Source organism: Gobius niger (genome assembly GCF_951799975.1).
Source record: "Gobius niger genome assembly, chromosome: 15".
Classification (NCBI taxonomy): Eukaryota; Metazoa; Chordata; class Actinopteri; order Gobiiformes; family Gobiidae; genus Gobius; species Gobius niger.
The window spans coordinates 15,487,497-15,498,841 of NC_136866.1; the positions used below are offsets into that span (position 1 = coordinate 15,487,497).

Consider the following 11,345-nt stretch of genomic DNA (forward strand, 5'->3'; position numbering starts at 1 on the left):
TTGTTGTGATTGATGTGATTTGAATTAGTAAGTAAGTGATCTGTCTTTTAAAGCCAGTGTTGAAATTGACTTGTTCTAATGTGAAAGCTTGATATTACTGCTGCATTAACTTTGTACATATAAAAAATACATTCTCTTTTCACTTTTTATTATTGATTTGATTAATATGTTGACCTTTAAATAAGAAAAATAATAAAGCGTGTGCATGCTGCTCATGTGTCCATGACAAGCCCGAGGTGACGGAGGAGGAGGTGGAAATATGCAGTTAAAATGTTTTAGGACATGCCATGACATGCAACTTAAGACCGGGATGGCTGAGTCGTTATCTGCACCCTTTTTAGGGATTAGACATTGTGGGATTTGTCACATAGTTTTGTTGCCATGATTAGTTAAAATAATGGGCAGTAGGCAATGGGAAAGAATCTGCTTTAAGCTCCTTGTCTAATATCACATAACATTTTACTTTTAATTCCAAGCCAAACATTAGAAGCTGTGGCCACATTAACTTCAAATGTTTTTTAAATTGAAACTCCATTAAAGTAACAGATGCTTGAACCACTCCTGCAAAGGCCTTGGCAAGCCTTGTATTTCTCCGTGCTCATTACCAAGGTGAAACATCTGGTTGGGCAACAGTGCAGTCTGAGTGTGGGTGGAGTCTGCACTACCTTTAGGAAGTGTGGGACGCCAGTATGTTCTCACACGTATTCCAGGCGCAGGGGACAGAGATGGAGGTGCAGGGGAAGAGCGCGCGGGCCCTCAGCGATGAAGAGGTGTCCGCTGCCTGTAAGGAGGGACACCCCATGACTCAGGTACTGCTTCTGACGGGGCTTTGACTCGGATCGTCGACTTGCAGCGAGCAGTGTGGGCGGTATGCAGTGAGACCAGTAGAACCACAAACCAGTGCGGTAGTTATTGATGCGCGGGATAGTTTTATTTATTGGCTGTAAGAAAGAAAACACGCTTCACTTTGACGCATTTTACTCCAAAAGTAAAACCAGGGTAATAGAAACAATGCTGTTTATAGAACAATAGAAACGTACATTCAAACAGCGATGTTGCGGATGGTTACTAATCACTGTTTCAGAATGAAATACTCAGTACTGCACATGAAACTGCTGTTTGTTTAATAAACTCTTAACCACTTAGAATCTGTGTTATGAACCAGTACAGTAGGCTATATATTTGTTTTAAAATTCGATTTAAAAAAAGGTTTCTAAAAACTGGGATTGACAAGAAAAAAAAGATGTTAACCATGTTTTGATGCCTGTGGGTCCTGATATAAAGAAAGTTACTGGGTTGTCCCAAATCAAGTCCATGCTAACATTTAAAAGGCCTACTTTTCATTTATGGATCACATTAACATTATCATTCCATTTGATGGTTCTGCTACTGTGATCAAGTGATGGGCAGATGATTCCTCAAAGTGTGACACGTTTCCATGATTGTATCATTATCCGTATGGTACGGCGCCATCTGGTGGTGAAAAGACATTACAGCAGTGAGGCTGAAAAATGGGAACTCAACACTGGCTGAGCTCATTTATTCTCGTTCAGAAATGTGAACCAAATGGTCATGAATGATCTTGTTTCAACAGCTCAGGAACTGCACTCGGAATTAAGAGAATAGAAACAAATGAATGAGAGACTTCAATAAAGTAATCAGTGATACAGCGATCTACAAATAAAGTCAATGACTAAGATTTAAAATATATTTATATTATATTATACAAAATGACACAGTAAAGTGTCAGTCACGTGACTTTTCTTAATGCCGAGGTGTTGCTTTCTGATGTGTCAGTGCTTTGGATCATTTAGCTCAGGTTCTAGTGAATTATGTTGGATAGATATTGGCAAAAATAATGAAAGTATTCATAGAGTAGCAAACTGATGTGGCGTAAATAAAGCAGGGCAGATGATATTTTGGGGGACAGGTCTGGACTGGAGGAGAATGGGAACATCTCAATATAGGGTGACACCCACATGTGCATCTGTTTTATAACTTAACGTAGCAACAAATAAATGGAATTCTTCATGGCAAGTAAATTATTGGTTAACTGAATTTGCTCGTCTAACTACTACAGTATACTTTATCCCACTCCTTCGTCAAGTGGAAATAGGATTATAATTGGCTATGGACTCATTAGTCATTTGCCTGGCCAGCCAGACTGCATGCTTTTTCATTACACAGTGCTTTATACAAGTTACAGGAGCAGCTGCTAAGAGTGGAACAAAGTCAGCCAGTTTTCTAATTTGCACTAAATACAAACATACTTTTTACTTGTTCCATTATGACATCGTAAAGACTGGACCATAACCTGTTTTGGCCTAATGTGGTGGTTTACCTGCTGCAAGTCTGAACTCATTCCTCAGCTCCTCAACATGTCATTAGTGACACATGAGGGATTATTCAACACGCTGTGTCAAACTGATTCTGTTCAGTTTGGGACAGCGACGTGATCCAAAATAGCCGTGATTGTGGTGCAATGATGAAAACGTGTGCAGTAGTCACAAGTGAGATAATAATTAGAATCATTCATCAGTTGAAATGAAGCGTATGACAGTAGGATATTGTCTTTGTCTGTGTAGGACTATATGATGCAGCAGACCATGCTGAGGGTCAAAGATCCAGTCAGATCAATCAAGTTCTACACCGGGATTCTGGGAATGACGTGAGTGTTAGAATACACTTCATTTCCATTCATTGGACTTGTATTGATCTAAAAAGAAGTTTGTGTAGGAGGTCACCACTGACACAGAAGTTTCCAAAGCCATGGGAGACGGGTAGTGCTCAGTTGTATTCATACACTACATACACTTGATTATAATGTGAAAGATTAGCTAAACATTGCAGTTACAGTGTGTGTCCACAAGAGGGAGCCACAGACCATATGTCATTGGTGTAATGATTAATCTGTTCCACTTGCAGCCGCAGCACCAGGTGGAACTGATTGATGGTGATTGTATTTGGATTCACAGTCATGTGACCAGCTGCGCCTGCTGTCAGTGACGTCAGTGAACTTTGAAGTCACACTTGTCCACAGCTGGCACGCACTCATCCAGATGCTAATAACTCCTGACACCGCGCTCACAGCAACAGCGGTGGAAGAGAAGAGGGCGCCGAGCTTCCATTCATTCCCTATGCTGCCTGATGACCGGAAAGAAGCCTCCGGAAATACACAGGAGAGCGGCTCGATACGGGCAGCCGGAGCAATGACGGCATTAGCATAGAGTTCAATCCAACGCGATGCTAATACAGAGCCATTTACGGTGGCGACCACCAACCACAGAACAAGATCTGACAGACACCTGGAGGTGGCGTAGAACAAGCTGAGCGAAGGAGAGAGACTTATTTCCCTTTGGTGTGAGCGCGGTGTTATTCTAGTCACATTTGGAAGCATGATGGTCAAAGTAAACAAAAAAGTTGCTCTAAATGGGTTAAATTCAACCAACCTGGTCATATTTGGCTGATGGGGTGTGCGCCATTGACCGCACCGCTGTATCAATCAAGAAATTATTGTGTGATTGGTATCTGACTTTCTATTAATATGGCAACCTCCACTGGCAGCTGCTAATTGTGTGTCAGCAAAATGCCGATTGTACCCAAGGCTGAAAAATGAGAGCTGAACTCAGACTGGTCAAGTTGGTCAAGTCATGTACAGACTGAATTTTCAGGTCAATGGAGATTTAGAATCATTACTGTAAATAGTAAAAACTACAAATACCAAAAGTAATATCAGAAATGAGAACAAAGACTGAGTATGTGGAATCCCAAAACAAAAAACAGTCTTCAATTGTTTTTTCAACTGCTTTCAAATCTCGTATCCCTCTCCCTCGCTGCTTCCCTGTGCTAAATTTTATATTCTATATTCTATGTTCAGTTATAAATTGTAAACACCTGCCCAAAAGTATTTGAAACAGCAAGAATAAGCTTGACTGTATTTCCCTCTTTCCTGTGCCGCTTCTGATTGTGGTGTTTTGTGGCTCAGGCTGCTTCAGAAGATCGACTTCCCCGCCATGCACTTCACTCTGTATTTCCTGGGCTTTGAGGACAAGGCTAACATCCCCGAGGAGCTGATGGAGAGGACGGCCTGGACCTTTTCTCGACACGGCGTCATCGAGCTCACACAGTACGGCCCACTCTGCAACTGAACACATCACTTTAGGCGTCATGTCATCTGTGAATCCAGTCTTTTAGGTCGCAAAACCTTTGCAAGCGTTTTGAGCTCTTGAGAAGGAGACAGATTGAATATGCTGGATTACTCAAACATGCAAACAAAACAAAAATTGAATTATGTTTACATGTGGAAACTTGATTAAAAGCAAGAAAAAGTCAAATTACAATGCAGCTGGTTTTCTGTAACTCAAGTTCTGATTAAAATGACTGGATATATGGGATTAAAAATGTAAAAATGTTGTGAATATTATGTATTTTCCAGCAACTGGGGGGCAGAAAAAGATAAGGACTTGTCCTTCCACAATGGGAATAAAAAGCCAATGGGCTTCGGTGAGTCGTCTGTGTGCAAAGCAGCCTTTAATTGATGCTCGTGATGAATACTTTTTTTATTTGTTACACTGCAAAACAAAAACCTACTCTTTTTTTGCTATTTGCAGGACACATAGGTATCGCTGTCCCTGACCTGGAAAAAGCGTGTGAATACTTTGAGAAACGTGGGGTTACATTTGTAAAGAAAGCAGATGCAGGTAAGATAGGTAGATTTGTACCACAAGAGGGCGCTCTATGCATGATGGAGAGGTTCAATTAACTTCAGTGTAGATCATATATTTGATGAGATTAAAATCTGTACATTTGTGTTTTGCAAGTTTGGACTTGAACTTCCTCTTCTTCTTTGTCTGTTTCAGGTAAAATGAAGAACCTGGCTTTCATACAGGACCCTGACGGATACTGGATCGAGATCCTGAGCCCTCAACACATGGTCACATTAATGCTTCAATGAAGATTTATATAATATAATACGCTCAGGGCTTTGTTTTATCATAGAACAACAAGGATGTCATTTTAGAAGGTTTTAAAAAGAAAGAACTCTTATTACTAAAGACAAAGAAGTTTCTATTTTTATTGTAAAACGCACACATAATAAACAGTCTTTTGGTTAATTTTCCAAGTCATTAAGTTATTTCAGTCTGTTTGTATAAAGACAACTGTATTTAACTTCAAAATAACCCACAAATCTGACACTATTGTACTTTGGTTGGGTTACGTTGGAGTCCAGTTTGCAGGTCCAGAGGGAAGGCAAGAATAAAAGTTCAAAACAAACTTGCACACTCAGAAAAAGAAAATGCTGCTTCAAATTGTTGGGTGTCAGTAATAAATGGATTCAATGAGCATTGCACACAGTTATAACAAGCTTCAATCAGTCAGTTTCACTAATTTGTATGCTTTGTGAGTGGTAACATAGTGTAATAGTATGAACGCTGACATTATTAAGGTGAAGTAACTGCTCTTACTTGAGTAAAACATTTTCTTTCTCTTTCCACTATAAGGAAATAATATAATGTATGCTTTGGAAACATCAAAAATCATTTTCAGGCATTTAAACTTAATCCCCATCATGTTGTGACTGATTTTATTCATTTGCTTATTTTTCATTGCATAAACCGTGGTACAAGGTATGAACTAGAGACAGATTGAAGGCGTCTGTTTTGTGCTGTTCAAGGATCAACCAACAGCACTGGCAGCTTATGGATGTACACAGCACAACCACAGAACCAGCCTTTACGCACAAACACGGTCAAGAACTGCATTTTGGGTATTTTGAAGTAATGTTTGTCTCTTACTTGGTTCACTTGAGTATTCTGGCTTCTCTACCCACCTCTGGTTATTGGCCTGTTAATCCTGTAAAAGCCAAATATGTGCTGCTTGATGCCAGTGTAAGAGTGACCCTGGTTGGCTGCTGTAGTGAAGCTGCCCTGGGCCATACTGAGGGAGGGAGATGTCTTTTCTCCTGCTGACTGTGAACACTATGTGTCGACACACAGGTCCTAATCATGTGTGTCAGAAAGCCCCCACTTCAGTGCCCCAAGGTCGGTACGGTTTACTGCTGCGGGGCGTCTGAGGGCCAGAGGAAGTCACCGGGCTGGGGGCAGGTGGACTGACGTTAGCCTGGACTGAGTGGAGCGAACGGGGAGTGTAAACTGGCACACAGGCCCCCTCCACCGGCATGCTGAGTCCGTACAGCGGGGGTCTGAAGGCCGCGGCGGCCGCCCAGGGGGGCTGCATGTATGGGTGGGGCGGGGGGTAGTGGTGATGATGGGGGGGCAGGTGCAGGTGTGAGGCACAGGCGGTCAGGTGGGTCAGCAGCCTGGAGCGCAGAGGGTCCGTACAGTCCAGCCCCTCCACAGCGCTCAGATACCGGGACACCTCCGAGACACACTCCCTGAAGCCCAGGCACAGGAAGTCCACGGCCAGGGCCTGGGCGTCAACCAAACCTGAGGAGACGAATAAAGAGTTACAACTCGTGCATACTATCATATTCTAAGGCAGCACTGGCGTAGACTGGCAGCCTCGCTTTAGGGCAGCTGTGGCTTACACCAGTGCTCTAAGAAGCTTCAACAAGTGGAAAAGTAGATTACAGTAACACAACACGCACTATCTCGACAAACTATAGTAAAGCATGAAGACCTGTCATAAGCACTTTAAATACATAATGTGCATGATCATCAGTGTCAACACAACGATACGTCTATGGCGCTTTATCTCGGCCTGTGATCTCCTCTGTGCTTCTGTCCAGACAAACACAAAGCCGCTCAGGCCAGAACAAAGTCTGACTTTTCCCCCTGCAGCTACTTCCCATAGGACTCAACTCCCCCACAAAGTTCACACAATTTGTGTCAACATGAGAAGCAAGCAGTGTGAGGAGAAGCTAAAAAAGGCTGCTTTGCTTTGACAAACAAAACATTTTATCTACCAATGCAGTGACCTATACAAAAGAAGTTGCGGTCCATAGATAGTAAAGCTTTTTTAAAGAAGGCCTCACACACCTTTCCCTCCTGTGGCCTGAAGCATCTTCAGATGGTCCACCGTCATCTGCAGGATCTCCGCCTTCTCCAGTTTAGCAGAACCCTGCTGTCAACAGTAACAGAGGTATTTGGTTATTTGATCTGTTGTCTAAATGTATGTATTGTCCAGCATTTGCCCATGTTGTAACGGACATATTGTAGCCACTTAAAAACTGCGTTCCAAATTATTATGCAAATTGTATTTTTGTGTCAAAAAGGTAAAAAAAATAATAATAATATTGAAACTCATGGATGGTATCGTGTCTTGGGGCTCTATGAATCACTGACATTAATCTCAGAGGCCTGGGATGATTAGTTTTCAGGTTAAGCCCAGTTAAGGGAAAAACTACTGAAAAAGGATGTTCCACTTTATTATGCAGATCATCATTTTCAAGCAATATGGGAAAGAAAAAGGGTCTCTCTGCTGATGAAAAGCGTGAAATCGTTGAATGCCTTGGTCTAGGTATGAAAACCTTCGATATTTCATGAAAGATTAAGTGTAATCATCATACTGATAAGAGATTTGTGGATGATTCAGAGCACACTCGGGTTTGTGCTCTTATGGACGGTTTCTGTCAGACAAATACACCAGATTAAGAGAACAGATGCTACAAAGCAGCAGACAGGTGTTTGAAGCTGCTGGTGCCTCTGGAGTCTCCCGAACATCAAGGTGTAGGACCCTCCAGAGGCTGCAGTTGTGCATAAACCTTCTATCCGGGCCTCCCCTAAACTGTTAATTGAATGCTGATGAACAGATGAGCACCGTGTAACCCTGGATGGTCAAATCAATGGAGTAGTGGATGGTTGGTGAATGGCCACAATGTCCCAACAAGGCTGTGACATCAGTTAAGAGGTAGCGGAGTTATGTTTTGGGCCAGAATCATGGTGAGAGAGCTGGTCGGCCCCTTAAGGCCCTTTTAGGCTCCCTGAAGGTGTGAAAATGACCTCTGAAAAATCTGTGGAGTTTCTGACTGACCGCTGTCTTCTATGCTACAAAATGATCATCTTCATGCATGACAACGCATCATGTCCTGCTGTAAAGAATACCTCTGCATCACTGGCTGCTATGGGCATAAAAGGAGAGAAACTCATGATGTGGACCCCCTCCTCCCCTGACCTTTACCCTATTGAGAACCTTTGGAGCCTCAACAAAAACAACTTCTATGAGGGTGGGAGGCAGTTTTCATCCAAACGGCAGCTCTGGGAGGCTGTTCTGACATCCTGCAAAGAAATCCAAGCAGAAACTGTCCAAAAACTCACAAGTTTAATGGATTTAAGAATTTTGAAGCTGCTATCACACAAGGGCTCCTATGGTAAAATATAACTTGACCTGTTAATATGTTTTTGATTGAAGTAGCTTTTGATTTCAGTAAATATGACCTCCTAATGCTACAAATTCAACAAATGACCATTTTCAGTTAATTAAAAGCTTTAAAATGTATTGAAACGATGAGTTGCATAATAATTTGGAACAGTGGATTTTGAAGTTTTTACTATATTTATTTTTGAAAAAAATACTGTTGTCACTGGGAGATTTTTTCAACCACATTTAAATGATCCTCTACCAGTTAAAGACTTGAAAATTATGCTGACTCTCATTTGAGTTGACAATTTAGAAAATCTTAGAAAAATGTCATTTGCATAATAATTTGGAACGCAGTGTATTGTCTCTGACCTGCTTCTCAAACGCAGAGGGCACCAGTCTCCTCAGCTCTGACAGACTGCTGTTGATCCGGTCTCGGCGCCTCTTTTCAATTACCTAGGTTTTGAAAAAATAGAGAGTTAATCATTTAACTTTAAACATGATCAACAGAAAATAGATCATCTTTCTTACGCCTCTGCGCCTCTTCCTGGCCATAACTTGAGTCGTTGTCGTGGGAGATGCGCATCTCATGAAGGATGTCTTTATATGTCTGGGGGAAAACAAAACAAATCAAAAGTGAAGCTAGCGCATCTTCTTTTCACTAAAATGACTTGACATGGAATGTTTGTGAACCCAAATATCAACAAATAATAATTGTCTAATGAAAACAAATAAATTAAAGTAAAGTAAAGTTAAAGGGTCTTATCATTCAAAGCGAGATGTCACTGTTCCAGACTAACTTTCAAAATAAATTAAATAATCTGTGACTTCATCTGTCATGTACCCTGAAAAAGGTTCAAGGGAATTTATGACACAAGCAAAAATTAGAAGTTGCTAGTGGTTAGTGTAGAAAGTATCGTCTCTGTATCAGTAACTGTGGTACGAGTGCCACTTCTGCTTCCAGTGTGATTGAGGCCCTGAGCGTTTCTATTTTATTCAATTGAAATATGCTTTGTCTTACTTATGCTTTGACCTAGGAGTCATTAGTCATGGTGTCGCTGACTGGATTTAACCCTAGTTTAGGCCTTGTGCAGACAGGGTCCTCCTAAATCCAAATATTCTGTTGGTAATTGGTAAATAGGCCTACATTTATTGTGGTATAATATAAATAAATATAATAAATCTGAAATCCTAGTGAATCCTAGTGAATCCTAGTGAAGTGAGGGTGTGTGTGGTGTGAGCTGCTCACCCTGAAAAGCCCTTCTCACAGCCCACATCGATGGTTCCCTCCAGGTCACTGTCGCCGGAGCTGCTGTCCTCAGAGGGCCGCTTCATGGCGCCCGGGCCGCGCTGATGCTCCCCGTGGGTCCCCGGGGAACGACTGGAGGTGCGGGGTGGGTTCTCCAGGTAAAACTAGTCACGGTAATTCCACATATTTCCTTCTTTCTCTAAAGGAAATGTGATATTGTAAGAACTACAAAAAAAGGTCTAAAAAAAGATGCGCATTTTGCAAGATTGTGGTAAAATGTCCAATTAAATTCCAATTATTGTTTTGAGTTGAATAAAGGGATTCTAAAAATAAGTCGTTTTAAAAGGGAAAAACAAAAAACAACAAAAAAACGTAAAAATAAGATGCGCTTTGAGATTGCGGTCTGTCCCAAAGAGCCTAATAACTGTTTTAAGTTGAATAAAGCTTTACTTAAAGAAAAAGTGAAGGAAAACCCAATACTTTACAAAAAGAAGAAGTGAGAATCCCAGACTTTTATGAGCGGTCCATCTCTGGAGAAGTGTCCAGCTAAAGCAGCCTCTCAGCAGGCTGCGGTCTGCACAGCTCCCCTCCCTCCTCCTTCTGTTCCTGGGCTGCACTTTTCCCACGGAGCCTGGGACCCTCACACGCACACGCCCGCGCACTCCGTACGAACCAGACGGACGGACTTATCTGAAGTGGGAGCAGCCCGAGCTCCGTCTGCGGCAGCCTCCCATGTCTAAACCGTATTTGTGAGCGTTTGGGCGGACCCAGTGTGTGTGTGTGCAAGGAAGGGGCCATTGTTTTTAACAAGCTTATCCAGGCAAATCGTTACTCAAGTCCAAAGGTACTGTGAAATGTTTGGGACCCTCCAGCAAATGTACACTCAACGCCTCATTGTACTTCACTAATAAACACATGGGACTAAACACAGGTCCTGAGGTTGATCTCCAACACAGCAGCATATTGTTTTGTGTTTTTATTTAAATGCATGTCCAGCGTTAAAGCCAGAATTGAATATTTCCAAAACATGACCTATTTGTGTCCCCAGATGACCTATATTATATTTCTGCGCTTTTACCTTTTGAACCTCATTGTGGAAATGAAAGAAAAGTTACAAAGATTTTGGGGCATCAAAATTGCAATTTCTTGGATTGGAGTAAACTATAATACTATGTAACCAAGGTACAGAGACATGTAAAGCATGATGTGCACACCACACATGGGGATTTATGGGGATGTTTTTGAACTAAAAAAGCTAAACTGAAGTCCCATAAAGGCTGTAAAAGTGAGTTCATCATTCCCTTTGCTCCGAGCATCAGAGCAGTTCCCACACTCTGAAACCCAATCGTCGTGTGAGACGGTCCAGGGCCCCTCGCACAGGAGCCGACGTCTTTTCGCACCTGCTAATCTCAGCGCCAGCTCACCGGAGCAACCGCCGCTCACTCCACCTTTTCTCCAAACGTTTGTGAGGGATTTACTACGGGGCTAGCACCGTGTGTGGGGTCCTGGGCCAAAATCCCACAGTCAGTCCTGGGCCTAACATAGAAATATTATTCTATATATACATTTTAAGTGTTTAACCTGTTAATCCCTGCCTTAACTGAGTGCATTTTATCTCAATCTAAAAGCTTCTTGACTGGAGCTCACAGCCTCTAGGCCAGTGTATAATGCCCCATTTGAAAGCCAAGACCTTGTCAGTGTTTTTATCCTTGTTTTAGGTGTTGTTTTCGTCACTATTTTGACCCTTTTTTCAAGAAGCTTTTAGGGTAAAGCCAAA

The 11,345-nt window shown here is 42.0% G+C and overlaps 2 protein-coding genes across 2 annotated transcripts; one reads left to right on the forward strand and one right to left on the reverse strand.

Moving 5' to 3' along the window:
• Positions 1–708: 708 nt before the first annotated feature.
• Positions 709–5,018, forward strand: LOC306975339 (lactoylglutathione lyase-like). Its single transcript, XM_079572859.1, has 6 exons — positions 709–809; positions 2,586–2,668; positions 3,986–4,126; positions 4,436–4,503; positions 4,611–4,700; positions 4,860–5,018. Exons 1-6 carry the CDS (start codon positions 726–728, stop codon positions 4,952–4,954), a joined length of 561 nt encoding a protein of 186 aa, XP_079428985.1. The 5' UTR covers positions 709–725; the 3' UTR covers positions 4,955–5,018.
• Positions 5,019–5,911: 893 nt separating this feature from the next.
• hey2 (hes-related family bHLH transcription factor with YRPW motif 2) lies at positions 5,912–9,798 on the reverse strand. Its single transcript, XM_079572835.1, has 5 exons — positions 9,569–9,798; positions 8,851–8,929; positions 8,692–8,775; positions 6,999–7,080; positions 5,912–6,446 (listed from the first exon to the last, which is right to left on the reverse strand). The coding sequence occupies exons 1-5, from the start codon at positions 9,652–9,654 to the stop codon at positions 6,013–6,015; spliced, it is 765 nt and encodes a 254-aa protein (XP_079428961.1). The 5' UTR covers positions 9,655–9,798; the 3' UTR covers positions 5,912–6,012.
• Positions 9,799–11,345: the final 1,547 nt, after the last annotated feature.

What these genes read in the sequence shown, in the direction of transcription:
- hey2 (XM_079572835.1), bottom strand. Translation starts at nt 9,654, where the DNA reads ATGAAGCGGCCCTCTGAGGACAGCAGCTCCGGCGACAGTGACCTGGAG. An exon ending in TGTGAGAAGGGCTTTTCAGG is followed by an intron (nt 8,930 to 9,568) that starts GTGAGCAGCTCA and finishes GTTTTCCCCCAG; the next exon opens with ACATATAAAGACATCCTTCA. An exon ending in TCAGGCCACAGGAGGGAAAG is followed by an intron (nt 6,447 to 6,998) that starts GTGTGTGAGGCC and finishes TCGTCTCCTCAG; the next exon opens with GTTTGGTTGACGCCCAGGCC.
- LOC306975339 (XM_079572859.1), top strand. Translation starts at nt 726, where the DNA reads ATGGAGGTGCAGGGGAAGAGCGCGCGGGCCCTCAGCGATGAAGAGGTG. An exon ending in GGCGTCATCGAGCTCACACA is followed by an intron (nt 4,127 to 4,435) that starts GTACGGCCCACT and finishes TGTATTTTCCAG; the next exon opens with CAACTGGGGGGCAGAAAAAG. An exon ending in TGTAAAGAAAGCAGATGCAG is followed by an intron (nt 4,701 to 4,859) that starts GTAAGATAGGTA and finishes TGTCTGTTTCAG; the next exon opens with GTAAAATGAAGAACCTGGCT.